This window comes from Prunus persica, chromosome G3 (genome assembly GCF_000346465.2).
Source record: "Prunus persica cultivar Lovell chromosome G3, Prunus_persica_NCBIv2, whole genome shotgun sequence".
Lineage (NCBI taxonomy): Eukaryota > Viridiplantae > Streptophyta > Magnoliopsida > Rosales > Rosaceae > Prunus > Prunus persica.
The window spans coordinates 25,106,586-25,124,045 of NC_034011.1; the positions used below are offsets into that span (position 1 = coordinate 25,106,586).

The following is a 17,460-nucleotide window of genomic DNA, read 5'->3' on the forward strand; positions in this document are numbered from 1 at the left end:
TCTCTCTCCTAAAATCCAAAGACTGAAATGGGCTTCAACTGAGATACACATGACAGAGAGCATCATTAAGAAGATGGAAATTTTAAAAAATGTAATGTAATGTATAGCCCTCCCTACTAGGCTTTGCCTGTATTTACTTTGCGGCCTAATGACCATTCATCACCACCACAACTAATAATCATTAAGACTTTGTGAAAAGTAAGTAACATTATTGGATGCCATTGATTCATTCTCTTTTTCGTTATTGGGTCCATTAAGAGCTATGATGCACATGCTTTGTTTACTCCCTAACAGTTTGTATATGTACTTTACAGACATCCTGGAGCATAAACCATGCTTACAAACTTTACAGAGAGTTTTTTGAGCCCATGCTTGTGTTCTTCTGTTTCCAGCTGTGAGTGTACAACTACAAATACAATACCTGGAAAATATACCACAATCGAAATAATGGGTGCCTAAAGTAGAAGACTGGTGACATGTTTACTTACTCGGTGTGAGGAAAATCAGCTGTTGGATTGCGTTGTCACTCTCATGAGTCTTGACCAGTCCTTATCTCTAAAAATTGCCTAATTTTTATTTTGTGTTTGAATCATTATTCGCAGTTGAACAAATTGAGTTAGAATAAGTAAGATTGTGAAAGTTAAGGGTCCCCAGAGTGTGGGTGCAGAGCAGATGAGATTTTGGCTGTGCAGGCAGGAGGACTGGCTTAATGGACCACTTCACTCTTTTTTTTCCATGATTTTCAGGAACTCATTTGACTATTAAAAATCTCCATCAACAAACAGTCCGTCTGTATTTCTTCCTCTGCTTTCATGATTTAAGATAGCCTTTTGAAACATAAAGCTGTGCCTTTAAACAAGAATGATTCAATAAACAATTCAACGGCTCATGTAAATTCAAACCCATTTTTAATTTCTCAGAAAACAAATCTCTGTTCATGTAATGTTTAACCATGTTCAATACTTAATGAGAGCACAGGCTCCAAAATGTGGTCCAGCTTAGACTCTTGCTTCCAGATTGTGGTCCTTAATCTCTCTCTTCCTAGCAGCTTCAACTTTTGCATGCTGGCCAGGATATTTAAATTCAAGAAAAGCAGCTGATTATTACTCGGGACATTTTTTTATTGAGAGGGACAATATACTAAATTCACGGATGTTAGAATTCGAATCCATGACATTGCTTGAAGGAGCAATTCTCCAAACAACTACACTAGTAGATCCTTTGCATTGCTCGTCATTTATTAATATGCTAGAGAGAAGTGTTTAATATAAGCTGAACCCTAAATTTTAGAAGCATATCACATGCTTTATATACTAAGTTAGTGTTAGCAAAACATAAACTAGGACAAGAGTAGTTCACCAAAACGGATCTAATGTCCCCAAAAGGAGCTACAATGCGACCAAAGCCACTTCAACTCCTAGCAAATAAATCCTTTCGGCTTAGAAACACTTGGGGCTATGTTTTAGTTTTATATGGCTGCTTCCAACGCATTAGCCAAACCTTTGTTAGACCCATTGGGGGCTCAAAGGTTGCACAAAATACAGTTGAGTACTGTTAAATGAAATGACGAATTTGATAAAAACTTTTTGGAGCCCACCCAGTTTTTTTATCTCTCTGAACTTTGATTTAAATTGAGAGCTTGGCTAATTAGATTGTTGGATATGTCGTTTCTTCTTAAGGATGACAGATCATATAATTTGTTAATATGAATAAGATGGTCTTTAGGACAATTCATTAAGCATTGTCCCTTTGTGATACTTCTTTCTAGTATAATATGATTAAGGTTGATGAATATGTTTCATAATTTTGTATTGTAACTTGTGATTTGTCATCACTTGTTGGGTCAAGATCCTAGATTTCAGTTTGAGTAACAATAACTAGTGGTGTGTTAGGTTAAGGAGTTCAATCAAACCGTCCAATGTTGAGGGGTTGATTGATGAGATGGCTATCTTATTATAGCATCTCACCTCACATGTTAGATATCAGACCGAGCCATATTTTGAGAAATGAAAATGTGTGTTGGGCTCGTTAAATAAATTGAAAAATCCTGCCCAAATTCTAGTGTGAATTTTGAGTTGACACGAAAAGGAAAAAGAGGATAATTGCATCTCAGATGTGACTTTAGGCATATCAAATGCAGCAAATGTGACACTGATATTACAGATGATACTACTTGAGGTAATGGACAATGAAGATTTGTTAAAGAAGAAGCTGATGGTTCGTCACTCACTCATAGCACCAAAAGTTTCACACTTTGATCATTTGGAGTCTTGGATTTGCCACCTCACCTACTCCTAACGTGGCAACCATCCCATTGTACCTTACTGCAGCAGACAAAATATATTTAGCTTTACTTATTTATTTATAGAGACCGCCAAATTAATGATGATTTTCGGAGGCCAAAATGATAATAGAATGCACAGAAAATGGGTCCATGTTAATAATCTGTAATCTTTACTTTAACAAATTATATCAGGGGGTGCTTTTTCCTCTCTTTTGAGCATTCATAACTGCCTGCACATTACCTTTCAAGGCCATGTCTCCAATTTGCTTTTCTGCAATTCATCTTCTCTTACCCAAGTTTTTAACTTTTTTTCTTTCTTTTTTTGGATGAACCCAGAAACAAATTGCAAGATCAAGTTAATTAGACTTTCCTAATTTATTTTTAAGACTGGATTGGAATATTATCTATTCCAGCAAATGTTCTTAGATTTCATACCCTTATGAGAAGGGGAAAAAATCCAGTAATTGAAAAGGACTATTTGAATATGAAAGGAGAATTGTTGGGACGTCTAAAGCATAGAAAAGGACGGCAAAGAGACACATGCAATGCCAGTCAAAAGGGGTGCTTCCACGAATATGGAATAATAAACTTATTTATGTGCATACCATTGTAAATTTCATACAAAAACATGGGGAAAAAAAGTATTTTCCAGCATCTTAAATCTATGATATTATCATTAATCTGACCAGAATTCCTTCTCTAATTGATCCAAAATGTCCTTTTTGATAGTAGTTTTCTTAGATAATGAGAAAAACTGCCCCAAAGAGCAGAAAGATTTGTATGAAACAGAAATTACACTATTTTGCTGTCATAAGTCGATCACAGAATAAAAATTATCACGTAAAACATACTCTAATTAGACAGAATAACAAAACAGTATTTCTCCTCAAAATAGACTCAGGTAGCAAAGAAAGTCTGACGCGCCACTGCTTAAGATACATTGCAAATGCCAAATATCTGTCAATTTTTTGATTGAAACAACTCATGTTTAGCACGATTCTTATTTTCTTTTGACATTTTGAAGAAAAAAAATATTGAAAAGTCTGAGATTAGAGAAAATGCATATTAAAAAAATATACATTTATTGTAGCAAGAAACGAGGCAACCCCAAGTTTCCAAGTAGGAGAGTAGGACACACAGTGCAACACTGTTAACCAGATTCCTCATCTTAACCTGGATCACCATCAAATACAGTAATTTCAAAACCGCAGTTAAATCCCACATATTCTAATACTATATAACACCACCCATACACCTCTCTCTCTTCAAACTCATTTTCTCCACCTTCCTTTGACCATTGGTCCAACCAACCTACACACACACACACACTCTCTCTCTCTCTCTCTCTCTCTCTCTCTCTCTCTCACCGCTTTTCATTTTCTTTCCGGCGAACGAAGCTGTGTGGAGAGTCTCGGGCTGATCAACCAGAACAAAACGACATTGACAGTTCTTGAAGACAAAAAAGGGTTCTTTAGATCTCTCATCTTAAATGTCCAGTTGACACTTCATAAGCTCTGCTCGTATCTCTTCTTTAATTAAAGGCAATGAACCACCACTCACTTTAAAAGCTCGGTTCTTTGAGTCACTCTGCTCTGCTTTTTATCCTATCCCATTGGAAACCAAGCTGAGCTACAATGGCGGAGACCACGGAGGCAAAGACATTGCCCGAGGCAGATAAGAAGAAGGAGCAAAGCCTTCCCTTTTACCAGCTCTTCTCTTTCGCTGACAAGTATGATTGGCTTCTCATGATCTCCGGGAGCATAGGAGCAATCATTCATGGCTCATCCATGCCTGTCTTCTTCCTCTTGTTCGGTGAAATGGTTAATGGGTTTGGCAAAAACCAAATGGATTTGAAGAAAATGACCGCAGAAGTAGCAAAGGTTAGCAACCCAGTTGTTCATTTCTTACATTTTCCAAGATTTCATGGTGATTTCTCAGATCCCAGATCTGATTTCTTATTGGTGATCTTGTTTCATTGCAGTATGCTCTGTACTTCGTTTACCTTGGTCTCATAGTATGCTTCTCATCCTACGCAGGTAAGACTTTAGCATCAAAATTTCACTTTTTTAAATCTTTTCTTTATGGGGTCCTTGCTGGTCTTTGGATCACACTTGTTGATCACATCGCACCGGTGATTGGTCCCTTTGCCCACGTGCACTGCTCCCCTGTTGTTCTGATTAATTAGTCAAACTGCAGTCAACTTAACTGGTTGAATTCAAACAGTTTAAGATTAATTAATTTCTGTGTAATTTTGTTTGCAGAGATTGCATGCTGGATGTACACTGGGGAAAGGCAAGTGAGCACACTGAGGAAGAAGTATTTGGAGGCAGTGCTGAAACAAGACGTGGGTTTCTTTGATACAGATGCAAGAACTGGAGACATAGTCTTCAGTGTCTCAACGGACACCCTTTTGGTCCAAGATGCCATTAGCGAGAAGGTTTCCCGTTTTGCCATTAATACTACACCACTCTTTTTCCGCATTCCTGTCTTCCCCCAATTTACCATTTTGGCTCTCTCTCTCTCTCTCTCTCTCTCTCTCTACTAACTGTTTTTGTGCTCATTTTTATTGTCCCATATGGAGCAAATCTAGTGTTGGGTAGTTTTCCTTTGGATGGTGGTGTTAAATTTTTAGCAAATGCTTATCTGGGTTACAGGGGTCGTTGGGCATGCATCATGGAGGGCCCCACCTTTGCTTCGTGCATTTCTTAAAGCGCACGTTAGCCAACACTGGCTTAACGTGCGCGGCCCTCTATTATTATTCCTCGACGCATTTTTTCCGATTTTTGATTTTCCTTAAATGATGATTATGAAAGGTCATATCCAGTAGGTGGATGTTACGTTTTTTCATTACCAATTATCTTGAAGCCCTTAAATAATAGTTCTGTGAATATTTTGTTGGTGTTGATTTTTGGGGGATATTTGTTTTTTTAGGTGGGCAATTTCATACACTATCTTTCAACATTTCTGGCGGGGCTGGTGGTTGGTTTTGTATCAGCATGGAGGCTGGCGCTGCTGAGTGTGGCTGTGATTCCAGGGATTGCTTTTGCCGGGGGCTTATATGCCTATACACTCACCGGCCTCACCTCCAAGAGCCGCGAGTCATATGCAAATGCAGGGATTATGGCTGAGCAGGTGAGTTTTTCGTAGCCCAAGTTTGTGTCATTTTTTCTTTCCTTGATAAAAGCCAGTGTGATATCATGGTTTTATATGTGCAACAGAAAGTTGTTTGCTTTTTTATTTTTCTTGCGAAGTTTCCTTTAAAACAACATAACTTAGAGTTTAGAGTAATTTATAGTATGATATTAGTTCTAAATGGTCTGTGTTATGACTCATGAGTATGATAGTGTTGTGTGTGGCTCTAAAGTTGTTTCTCTGTGTGCTCCACAGGCCATTGCACAAGTTAGGACAGTTTATTCATATGTTGGTGAAAGCAAGGCCCTCAATTCCTATTCGGATGCCATACAGAACACCCTGCAGCTTGGTTACAAGGCTGGAATGGCCAAAGGTCTGGGCCTAGGGTGTACCTATGGCATAGCTTGCATGTCATGGGCACTTGTTTTCTGGTATGCCGGCGTGTTTATCCGAAATGGGCAGACTGATGGTGGGAAAGCATTCACAGCCATTTTTTCAGCCATTGTTGGTGGCATGTAAGATTTTATTCTGAGAACTTTCGTTTTCTTGTATTCTCGTTTTCAGATGAATAAGCCTTCTTGATATTAATAATACACTTGAATGTTACAGGAGCTTGGGTCAGTCATTTTCAAATCTTGGGGCCTTTAGCAAAGGTAAATCAGCTGGATACAAATTGATGGAGATTATTAAGCAAAAGCCCACCATAATTCAAGACCCCTTGGATGGAAAGTGCCTGTCTGATGTTAATGGCAATATAGAATTCAAGGAAGTAACCTTTAGCTACCCTTCAAGACCAGATGTTATCATCTTTCGGAATTTCTCAATCTTCTTCCCAGCTGGAAAGACTGTTGCTGTTGTTGGTGGTAGTGGTTCTGGGAAAAGCACTGTTGTCTCTCTGATAGAAAGGTTCTATGATCCTAACCAGGGTGAGTAAGATAATTTTCTCCTATGGAGATATTGAAATTATATGGAACCTTGATGAAACGGATATGCTAACAACTCTTGTGGGCTTAGCAGGGCAGGTGTTGATTGATAGTGTGGACATAAGAACACTACAACTGAAATGGTTACGTGATCAGATTGGCCTTGTTAACCAGGAGCCTGCACTTTTTGCAACTACTATACTTGAGAACATTCTCTATGGAAAGCCTGATGCAACAATGGCTGATGTAGAAGCTGCAGCCTCTGCAGCCAATGCTCATAGTTTCATCACCTTGCTTCCCAATGGGTACAACACTCAGGTTTGTGTTAGTTATTCCTCTAAAAGTACCTTGGCTATGTATAAATGCAATGCATTCCTCCCCCTCACAACATTTTTATCCAAATGCCAATGCAAATTCAGGTAGGAGAGCGAGGAGTTCAACTATCTGGTGGGCAAAAGCAGAGGATTGCAATTGCCAGAGCTATGTTGAAAAACCCAAAGATCCTCCTTCTGGATGAGGCAACCAGCGCACTTGACGCAAGCTCAGAGAGCATTGTTCAAGAAGCTCTAGACCGTCTCATGGTTGGAAGAACAACTGTAGTTGTGGCACATCGCCTTTCCACCATAAGAAATGTTGATAGCATTGCAGTCATACAACAAGGGCAAGTTGTTGAGACAGGAACACATGAAGAACTGATTGCCAAAGCAGGCGCCTATGCCTCATTAATTCGGTTTCAAGAAATGGTCGGTAACAGAGACTTCAGGAATCCATCTACACGTTGTTCACGTTCGTCACGGCTGAGCCACTCATTGTCAACAAAGTCTTTGAGCCTTCGGTCTGGCAGCTTAAGGAACCTAAGCTACCAGTACAGTACCGGTGCTGATGGGCGGATAGAGATGATTTCAAATGCTGAAACAGACAGGAAAACTCGAGCTCCTGATGGCTATTTCTTCCGGCTTCTCAAGTTAAACGCTCCTGAATGGCCCTATTCAATTATGGGAGCTATAGGATCAGTACTGTCCGGGTTTATTGGTCCAACATTTGCTATTGTAATGAGCAATATGATTGAGGTTTTCTACTATAGCAATCCTGCCTCCATGGAAAGGAAGACAAAGGAGTATGTTTTCATTTACATTGGAGCTGGCCTCTATGCTGTGGCTGCATATTTGATACAACATTACTTCTTCAGTATCATGGGAGAGAACCTCACTACCAGAGTGAGAAGGATGATGCTTGCAGGTTTAAAAAAAAAAAACTTGTCTTTCTTCGGTTTACATCATAATTTGCAGCTTAAAGTTTACTTTTTTTCTTTTGAGTTGTTGTTGTGGTCTTTGTAATTTGATTCTAATAGTTACTTCTTCTTCCTTCAGCAATCTTGAGAAATGAAGTTGGATGGTTTGATGAAGAGGAGCACAACTCTAGCCTTCTAGCAGCCCGATTGGCCACAGATGCTTCTGATGTGAAGTCAGCAATTGCTGAGAGGATATCTGTAATATTGCAGAACATGACTTCACTCCTCACTTCATTCATAGTTGCTTTCATAGTGGAATGGAGGGTCTCTCTGCTCATTTTAGCAACCTTTCCTCTTCTAGTGCTAGCCAACTTTGCTCAGGTACACTCAGTCTCCTCCACTCCCTTTAACTTGCCCCATATTGCAAGATAAAAAAAGTTTAAGCCTTTTTTCATTTTTTCTTCCAAATTATTAAAGCAACACCAAGCCGTGTTGCTTTGAAAAATGCTAGCTTTTTCCTCTGATGGGTTGACCCAAGTCCGGCAATGGCATATGGGTTTAGTCTCAGTTTTATAATATTTTATCTAGAGTTGTCAGATTTTGCATCTCCTTTTACATCTATGGAATCTTAACTTCACTTCCATCCTAGCATTAAACGACAAGAGAAAACTACAACGTGTCACCACACCCTGCACTGCACGTGCTTCCTCCGAGTCTTGTGCACATTAATTCTGGGAAAATGGTACAGAAATTAAAATATAAAGCAAATAAAAACTCTTTACAACAGTGAAGAAATAGAATATAGAATATCAAGGATTCCCATGATCACCCATATTAGTACATTACCATGCTGCTAATTATAAAGGGAAGGTCTCTAAAGTTCACATTTTTCTTTCTAAATGTTGAAACTTATAAACAAAATTATCCTGATATCCTTATAAAAGATTATTAAACGAGTGTCTTGTTGCTTATCTCTAGACAGCATGGCCCTTTTCTTTCTTTGGTTTTATTTTGTAGCAGTCATATTTGACTCTTTCTGCTTTTTCTCACTGTTTCCTTTTTCTGGTTGCCTCTGTATAATAAATCTAACCCACGAGCTTACACTGCACATTACAGAGGAACAGTATATATCAGTTCTTCTGTCATATGTGTCTGAATTTATAGGCCCAAGTTGAAGCTTTATACTTGTTTATTTTCTTCTATGTGTATGAGCTGTGGCTGCTTTTTTCTTTTTCTTTCCTTACAATTCACTGAATACACCCATGTGATGTGATGAGAGTTACAAGAGACTCTATTGGCCCGTGATCACATTATTTTTTCAGTTTGGCAGAGATAGTGTTCAACTTTTCTCTGGCAAATTGTAGGGTGTTCACTGTTTGAGCTGTTTGAAAATTGCTAACTTGCGCCTGGTGCGCTTTGTTTGTGCACACGCCATTTGCCTATCTTGTCGTTATTCTTTGGCATGAGAAGTTGGGTTCGTTTTCAAAATGCAGTACAGAAGAGAGCCTCTGACTGTTTGTTTGTTTGTTTGTATTGTCTGAAACAGTGTTCTAAATTTTGCGCATGCTCCATACACAGTGAATAGTGAGTAGACCCATCTGACTAAGAACGTACCTTGTGTCTAATATATTGACGTCCTTGTCCTTTTGTGTAATATATTGACGTCCTCGGCCTTGTCCCTAAACCCTATGTAGCCCCGGGGGCTCTTTAGTCTGGGCCTACAACTCACTGAGCCATGTTTTGTTTGCTTTCCACCAACTAATCCAACAAAGAATACGATAAACATTAATTAAATAGAAGGCCAAATTGTGTTCATTATAATTTGCTAAAGAACCTGATCATATGATGTTATTAGTCCATTTGAATAATGTAGTTTACTAACTGTTGAATCTGATATTTTGTGCATTGCCCAGCAACTTTCTTTGAAAGGGTTTGCTGGAGACACTGCCAAGGCTCATGCAAAGACAAGCATGATTGCAGGGGAGGGAGTGAGCAACATCCGAACAGTTGCTGCCTTCAATGCCCAAAACAAGATCCTCTCTCTCTTCTGCCACGAGCTCCGTATCCCTCAGCTTGGAAGCCTTCGCCGGAGCCAAACTGCCGGCCTTCTATTTGGCCTCTCTCAGCTTGCACTGTATGCCTCTGAGGCTCTCATTTTATGGTATGGTGCCCACCTTGTCAGCAAAGGTGTCTCAACCTTCTCCAAAGTTATCAAGGTTTTTGTGGTCCTGGTTGTAACAGCTAATTCAGTTGCTGAAACTGTTAGCCTTGCCCCTGAGATTATTAGGGGTGGTGAAGCTGTTGGTTCAGTCTTTTCAATCCTTGATAGTCAAACCAGGATCGACCCGGATGATCCCGAGGCGGAGATTGTTGAAACAATTCGCGGTGAAATTGAACTTAGACATGTTGATTTTGCCTATCCATCACGACCTGATATCATGGTCTTTAAAGATTTTAATCTGAGAATCCGCACTGGCCAAAGCCAAGCACTTGTTGGAGCTAGTGGTTCAGGAAAGAGTTCTGTGATTGCATTGATTGAGAGGTTTTATGATCCCATAGTTGGGAAAGTAATGATTGATGGCAAAGACATTCGACGTTTGAACTTGAAGTCTCTCCGGCTAAAAATTGGTTTGGTACAACAAGAGCCAGCCTTGTTTGCAGCCAGCATTTTCGAAAACATTGCCTATGGCAAAGAAGGGGCAACTGAAGCAGAAGTAATCGAAGCAGCTCGTACTGCCAATGTGCATGGTTTTGTTAGTGGATTGCCTGATGGCTACAAAACCCCGGTTGGGGAGAGAGGGGTTCAGCTCTCAGGGGGACAGAAACAAAGAATTGCAATAGCAAGGGCTGTGCTCAAGGACCCAACAATACTTTTGCTTGATGAGGCCACAAGTGCACTTGATGCTGAATCAGAATGTGTACTACAAGAAGCACTCGAGAGGCTTATGAGGGGCCGCACCACCGTGCTGGTTGCCCACCGTTTATCGACGATCAGAGGGGTGGACAGCATTGGTGTGGTGCAAGATGGGCGCATTGTGGAACATGGTAGCCACTCGGAACTGGTGAGCCGCCCTGATGGGGCTTATTCTAGACTGCTGCAGCTACAGCATCATCATATATGAGAGAAGAGTTTTTTTTGTCAAAAGCAGCGGCATGCATGGCTTTGTTGGGTTGTTAAATTATATTTGTCCCGTTAATCTTATCCATCCACCATTGTTCTTTTAGTTGTAGATATGGCATATCAATCTTCTGAACAATTTCTCTAATCTCTAATGGAGTAGCAAGTATTATATTATCAATATCTTTCCTGCATGTTATCAATGTCGGTTGTTGGGATTTAGCTTTCCTTTCTCTTAGCACTCCTCTTAACTTTATGATATCACACCCAAAAGCAACCCTCCAAAAGAAAATCATTAGATCCCTTTGGGAGAAACTTCCCTCAATTCTGCTTTTCCCATTGCATGTGTTTCCTACCATGATCTTTTTCGATTGTAGATAAGCAGACCCTTTTTCTTTTTTGTTTCCGAGGGACCAAGGCTTGGAGAATGGGTATACCACTTAACACAATAATACGTGAGATAACTTTTTTACGTGTCATTATGTTATTGGCCGAAAATAGCAAAACAGTGATATCCCGTTACATACATGCACTTTGGGGACAGTTAAACACCAACAAAGTGCAAGGTTATCTCTATATGATAAAATGGAGACACATTCATTTGTAGCAGATGGTGGTGTGAGGGACAAGTGTTATAAAGCGTGAAGCTTAAGAATGTGCTCCACTGATGGAAATAATCAAATACTGCATCTAAAGTAATTATTATTTTTCCTTCTATTAGTGAAGGACTGAGGGCCCAACTTTGTGCAATTCATTGAGTGATGAATTAGTGGGTTTCCAGGAAAATATCCAACCCAGATTCAAACCTTGAAGGTGAGGCCACCTTCTACTATTCTCATATTAATCTTAAATCAATAATCATAATGTTCCGAAAAAAGAAAACAAAAATGTGCTATAACATATATGCACTAGGCTCTGTCACTGTTAAAAAGAAGGCTTTGAAAGAAGGGCAATAAGATTAGATCAAGAGAGCCGGAGGAATGGAATGGGAAGGGAAAAGATTATATGCATTGATCACATCACTTCCTCACTGGACAGTCAATTATATTCTTCCTGCAATCTCTTTTTATGCAAGGGGTGATTATATCTGCTGCATATCTGAATGTGGTAATATTTTCAAGGTCTCGTAGTTATAATGTACACTTTGTTGAATCTCTGAAACGATAGAAAACAAAAGAGAAAAAGACACAAAAGAAATAAAGGGTTAAGAATTTTTATGCTTTTCTTTACTTGTTATATAATTTGGATGTAACAAGTTGAGACCAGAAACAGAAAAGGACATGTGATGATGGTGAAAACGAAAGTGATAATGGAAGGGAAGAAATTGGAAGGTAGCTTCGGCAGGCTCTTTCCCTGTTAGATTCTTGGGGGTCCCTTTTCTCTGTGTCATGTTGCTGCTTCTGCTTCTGCAGAAAGAGGGTGTGAGTGTTTCAGTGTTGACTGCTATGCATGGCAAAAGTCTGACTCTAGAGACTAAGCTCTCAGGGTCCAGCCCATTTTTCAGGCCGTACCCTTTTTTTGTTGCTTAGGCCAACTGGAGGATCTCTTCTCATTGCCAATGCATGTTCTTATCATGCAGTGGGTCACTTGGATCTGGACCCATTTTTAATGCTTTTCCCTGATTTTTTCACCTTTTTTTGGGGGTTCACATTCTCTTTTCTTTTCACCTTGAAAAAGAGACAGGCTGTGCCAAAGAGATGCAATATACTAGTTGTAGATTTGTAACAGGTAAAGTTTTGATGATGCAATTTTAACTAATCACTGTTATATGCCTCTTCCTAAACATTTAATGAATGCAATTTTGTAAGGGGCTCGTTAAGTGATTAGGAGTATTTACAAAGGTCTTAGGTTTGATTCCTCCTTACCTTAGTATCGCTTGTATAAATAAATATTTAAAATAAAAAAATTGGTGCAATTTTAGATCCTGTAGAGCTCTTGTTGTTAGGGTTTCAAATTTTCAATAATTGTATTGAGATATTAAAGAAGTTCAGGTGGGCAGGGCATCCATAATGATAACTTTAAAATCTGTACAAGACTGTAGAAGATAATTGATAATGCCATATTCATGACCTGTCCCATGTCTGTGGAAGGCCATGGCCAACCATACACAATTGTTCAATAATTGTAATGAAAGTTGCACACAATCCACATATATAAAGAAAGATAAGCATGCGCTTAAATATTTCATTCATGCAACAAACATAATGTTGCTAAGCTACCCCATGCTTTAATATTCAATTTTTTGCCCTGATCCTCAGGTGAACAGTGCAAGGATAATGTGGCTGTGCTGTCCCCACGGCTAAACGTGTTGCAGATCATCAGAGAAACAAAATGTGTGCTTCAAAATTCAATTCTTTCTCAACAATTTCTTTCCCCCAACTAGTTTTTTCTTTCTCAACTGTAACATTGCATCTTCACATAAAAGAAGTATATGAAGGTTGGTTTTCTGCATAACAAGAAAGAAAATTGCTTGGCAGTAAAATAATGTTGAGCAAGGCTTTGGTTTGTGAAGGACGAGTAAATCTGCCATGCAGAAGAGGGGAGTTTATATAATAAGGGGCTTTTTTGAGGCGGTTCACTCCAACAGTTCAATAATAACCATTCATTAGATCAAACAACCATTCATTAGATCAAACGACTATTAAGAACCTCTCATTATAACCCCTCACAATAACCCTCATTTTAGCCTCCCTATGCAAAGGAGGCATGGTTTTGTAATAGGCTGCCCGAATATGATAGGCAGGCCTATATTTTGTACATTCCAAAATCAACCCTTCCGGAATTTGGGTCTGGTTATATCTGTTAGTAGAGCCCAGAAGATCAAAGTTACATTCTTTTCTGACCCACCAAATTGGGTTACCTTTTTTTCTGGTCTATGGTTTGAACCCAAAATTAAAGCCTATCTCTACCAGTAAGTTACAAATTGGTCTGCAGCTTTTCAAGCCATGGTTGTGGGTTTTTAACAGCTCTAGCTCTCTCCTTATGTTTTTGTTTGTTGACATTTTCTATTGAGATGGGCGATAATATACTAAATTTACACTGACTACACGGATGCTATGACCTTTTTTCTAGCTCTCACTGTATGTTAGTTTGTAATAATTGAAAAGAAAAAAGAAAAAAGGCAGAAAGAGTAGCCAATAATGAATCAGTGGCATAAATCTAGGTCTAGTTTGAATTTGCAGCAGTTTGTGTCTCTGCTGCAACCACACATTCAGTTGTGTGTGTGTATGATTCTTTCTGATTCATTGCAACTGTCATTATTGATGTTTAAACTCAACGACTACTGCATGCGCATTTCAAGCGTGCCATTCTTTCTTTCTTTCCTTTTCCTTTTTGGGTGGTCAAATTATTTCTGTCTTTTCAAGTCTATATTGCATTACATTGACCATTGACCATTGTTCCACTGATCATGCATCCTAGAGAGAATTCAGATAACCCCCACCAAAACAATTCGTTAATCAGTCACTTCCTCATGGAAACTTTGAGATCTGCAAGGCTTTTTCAACTTAGTCGGCAAAACAACTTAAAAAGAAAGAAGAATTATTTAAACATGCATGTCTTTAGGTGATCAAGCAATGAGTGCTAGCTGGTAAACTCTGCATTAACTCGTGATGAAGAAAAGTAGGATTTAGGTGCATCGTGCTAACAAGAGCCTAATTAGACATCATTAATTATTTGTTGGAGATTCAAAAACTATTCAGTACTGAAAGCAAAGTCACAAATCAAATCATTTATATGAGTTTGGACTTGCAGATATTCAAAATTAAGCACTTTGACAAATTCATTTGTGAGTAAATCAAGGCATGAATTTGTCGGAGACTCATGATCACCTCTTAACTAACAACAAACTCAACGAATCAAATGGAATCAATCAAGGGTTATATATTAAACAAAATTCCTCTGATATAAAGTGTGTACTGCATGCTTATTAAGTCGCGCGAGTAAGAACGCGTGCAAAGAGAATAGTATATATATATATATATATATATATATATATATAAAATTTTCAGGAAGATTCATGAAGAACTATATCGGATAGAACAACCCATCATTGAAGTTTTGGGTTTAAACCTAATGTCCTTTCCACATAAAAGCAAGACCCCAATAAATAATACAAAAGTTTGAGAAATGAAACACATATGCCCCCAGCGGACCCCAAAAATTGGCAACACCTTATGAATGAATGGGGGGACCTCATAGAGTGAGCTATACGGCTCATCACAAGGAGCATAATGATTTACCAAAACAACAACACGAAGATAAATAGACATAGAGATTAATATAAAGGAGTCGATTTTGCCTCAAATGAATCTCTCCTCTTGCGGTCCATTAAGTAAAATGGGGTCATGTACTTCGCCTTCATTTTTACAGCAACATCACATGCAGCATGTATATATAAGGACAACACATTACAATCAATGAGATAAAGATGTCGATGCACAAGATACAAAAACATTTATATATGGTGGTCAATTTTCTTACCTTCTTGTAATAATTAAGCCATGTGAATGAGGTATGCCTAGCATTGCTCTTTATGTAAACGGCATCTGTACTATATATGTGTGCGCAGTAAATTTTGTGCATATATATATATATATATATATATATGCAGTTTTCCCATAAGTTATACATATATATACCAGTTGATTGGAGATAGACAAATGCTAGAAAATTCATCTATCAAACTTTCTTTGGTGCCAATGTGATATTATACATTGTGAATATATAATACACTTCGGTAGTATTCACTTGATCAATTGTTATTCAAAGTGAGAACATGATGTGCATGTGTGAGAGAGTTTAGCAAAAGAACACCTCTTTGTAAATTGAATATATATATATATATATATATATGTATGTCTATACGTAGCACATGGAGATTAGAGATCTAGAAACATCAAAGATACATACCCACACAACACAATATATTTATCCCAAATATTGTTTCGTTGGTGGGTGCCCGAAATGATCGTTGTTAAAGATATTGCTGGTGGTTGGCCAAAATAGAATTTGGCTATTGGAACACATGCGCATAAACACACAACACAAACACAGAGGCTCACAGAAAGGAGAGCAGAGGAAGAGGAGGAGGAGGAGGAGGTGGAGGGGTCCTTGCAGACAATTAAGGGTCGTCTAATTTTATAGTCACACGTGACAGTGCTTGACAAAAGCCTGGAAATTTCACATCTATGCCTGTTTTAGGAACCCCTCCCACGCCAACACCCTCTCGTGTATGTACTCAGGTTTAAGACATGCCACGTGGCATGTCCGGATATGCCATGTGACCACCCTTGCAGAAATTATAGAATAAGACTGTATCACCATGTCAGCTTGTGATACTCTCATTTAAAATTTATCATGTGTTATTTTTTATATATTAAAAAATATAAGTTTTTACAATTGGATTTAAAACTTCTTTTTTATATTCATAATAAAACTAAAGAAAAAATAAATCAAAAAAGACAGAAAAGGACAAAGAAGACGCCGGAAACCACCTCACACCCGACCCAACCCCTTACCCAGCACTGCCGCCCCTCCCTCTCCTATCTGTCTCTCTAAAACTGCAAGGTGTCTTGAACCCATGGAATACCACCTGCAAGATAACATAAGCATTGAAAATGGGTCCAATTTTATTCAATTACCATTAACACCCATCTCTCCCCTCAACCTTTTTCAAATCTGATAGCATATGTCAACAAATGAATAAATGGGTCTTTGGTAGCCACCAAAAGGGTAAGAAACAAGGATTGGGGTATGGTTAATTTAGTGAATTGCGTGAGAAGGCCACAAGGAAAAAGAGAGAGAGAGAGAGAGAGAGAGAGAGAGAGAGAGAGAGAGAGAGAGAGAGAGAGAGAGAGAGAGATAGGTGGTGGCCAAGGGGAGGCTACGCAGGGTAGGAGAATGGGTCGAGGTGGGTGGTTATGTCTCTTTCCTGATTTTTTTTATTTTCTTAATTTTATTTCAATAGATAAGAATGAGTTTCTTATCCAACTGTAAAAAAAAAAAGCTTACTTATTTTGAAAAATGACAAGTGGCAAATTTTGAATGGGAGTATCATAAGCTGACATGGTGGTACAGTCTTATCCTATAATTTATCCACCCACTGGAGGCTTTGAGCCTTTAACAATTAATCTAGGTCGTATGCTAAATGTTAAGGTCATCTCCAGTCATAAGGCTAAATGTTGTCCAAGGCTAAAAATTTAGCCCTCTAAAATATTAATTTTTTAAAGAATAGTGCAGGGCTAAATCCATCTCCAGCCATGTAAGGCTATATTTTAGGGTCATACTTATTTTATTATTTTGAGAAAAACTATGGTACAACACTCATACATTCCACAACTATGTATTATTTAATTTAATTAAACTACTATTTAGAGACAATATTCCATATATGACAAGATTTCTGATAAGATTTTGTGTCCACGTGGCACATCTTATCCTGAAAGAATCTTAATAATTTTTCGGGCTATGATTTTTGAGTGACACGTGTTGAATTTTGTTATAATTTTTTCTTAAATAACATGAATTGAAACATTTAAAAAGTATGTGTGAAAACATGAATTGAAAACATTTAAAACATTTTGAAACATTTAAAACATGAATTGAAAATATTTTAAACATTTTAAAACATTGAAAACATAATTTTTCGGGCTTCAACAGTCATGACTAGTAATTTTTTATAATTTTTTCTTAAATAAGACGAATTGAAAACATTTAAAAATGTGACCACACTTTATAAAAATAAAAAATAAAAAATAAAAAGGATGGGTTT

At 38.2% G+C, this 17,460-nt stretch overlaps 1 protein-coding gene across 1 annotated transcript; it reads left to right on the forward strand.

The window, feature by feature from the left end:
• On the forward strand, positions 3,625-10,909 carry LOC18782071 (ABC transporter B family member 19). Its single transcript, XM_007217589.2, has 10 exons — positions 3,625-4,164; positions 4,266-4,320; positions 4,546-4,721; positions 5,216-5,416; positions 5,672-5,931; positions 6,026-6,342; positions 6,434-6,657; positions 6,759-7,578; positions 7,710-7,951; positions 9,484-10,909. The coding sequence occupies exons 1-10, from the start codon at positions 3,919-3,921 to the stop codon at positions 10,690-10,692; spliced, it is 3,750 nt and encodes a 1,249-aa protein (XP_007217651.1). The 5' UTR covers positions 3,625-3,918; the 3' UTR covers positions 10,693-10,909.

Excerpts from the sequence above, each read along its gene's own strand:
- LOC18782071 (XM_007217589.2), top strand. The coding sequence starts at position 3,919 with ATGGCGGAGACCACGGAGGCAAAGACATTGCCCGAGGCAGATAAGAAG. Across the intron at positions 6,658-6,758 it reads CCAATGGGTACAACACTCAG|GTAGGAGAGCGAGGAGTTCA; the intron begins GTTTGTGTTAGT and ends ATGCAAATTCAG. Across the intron at positions 7,579-7,709 it reads GAGAAGGATGATGCTTGCAG|CAATCTTGAGAAATGAAGTT; the intron begins GTTTAAAAAAAA and ends TTCTTCCTTCAG.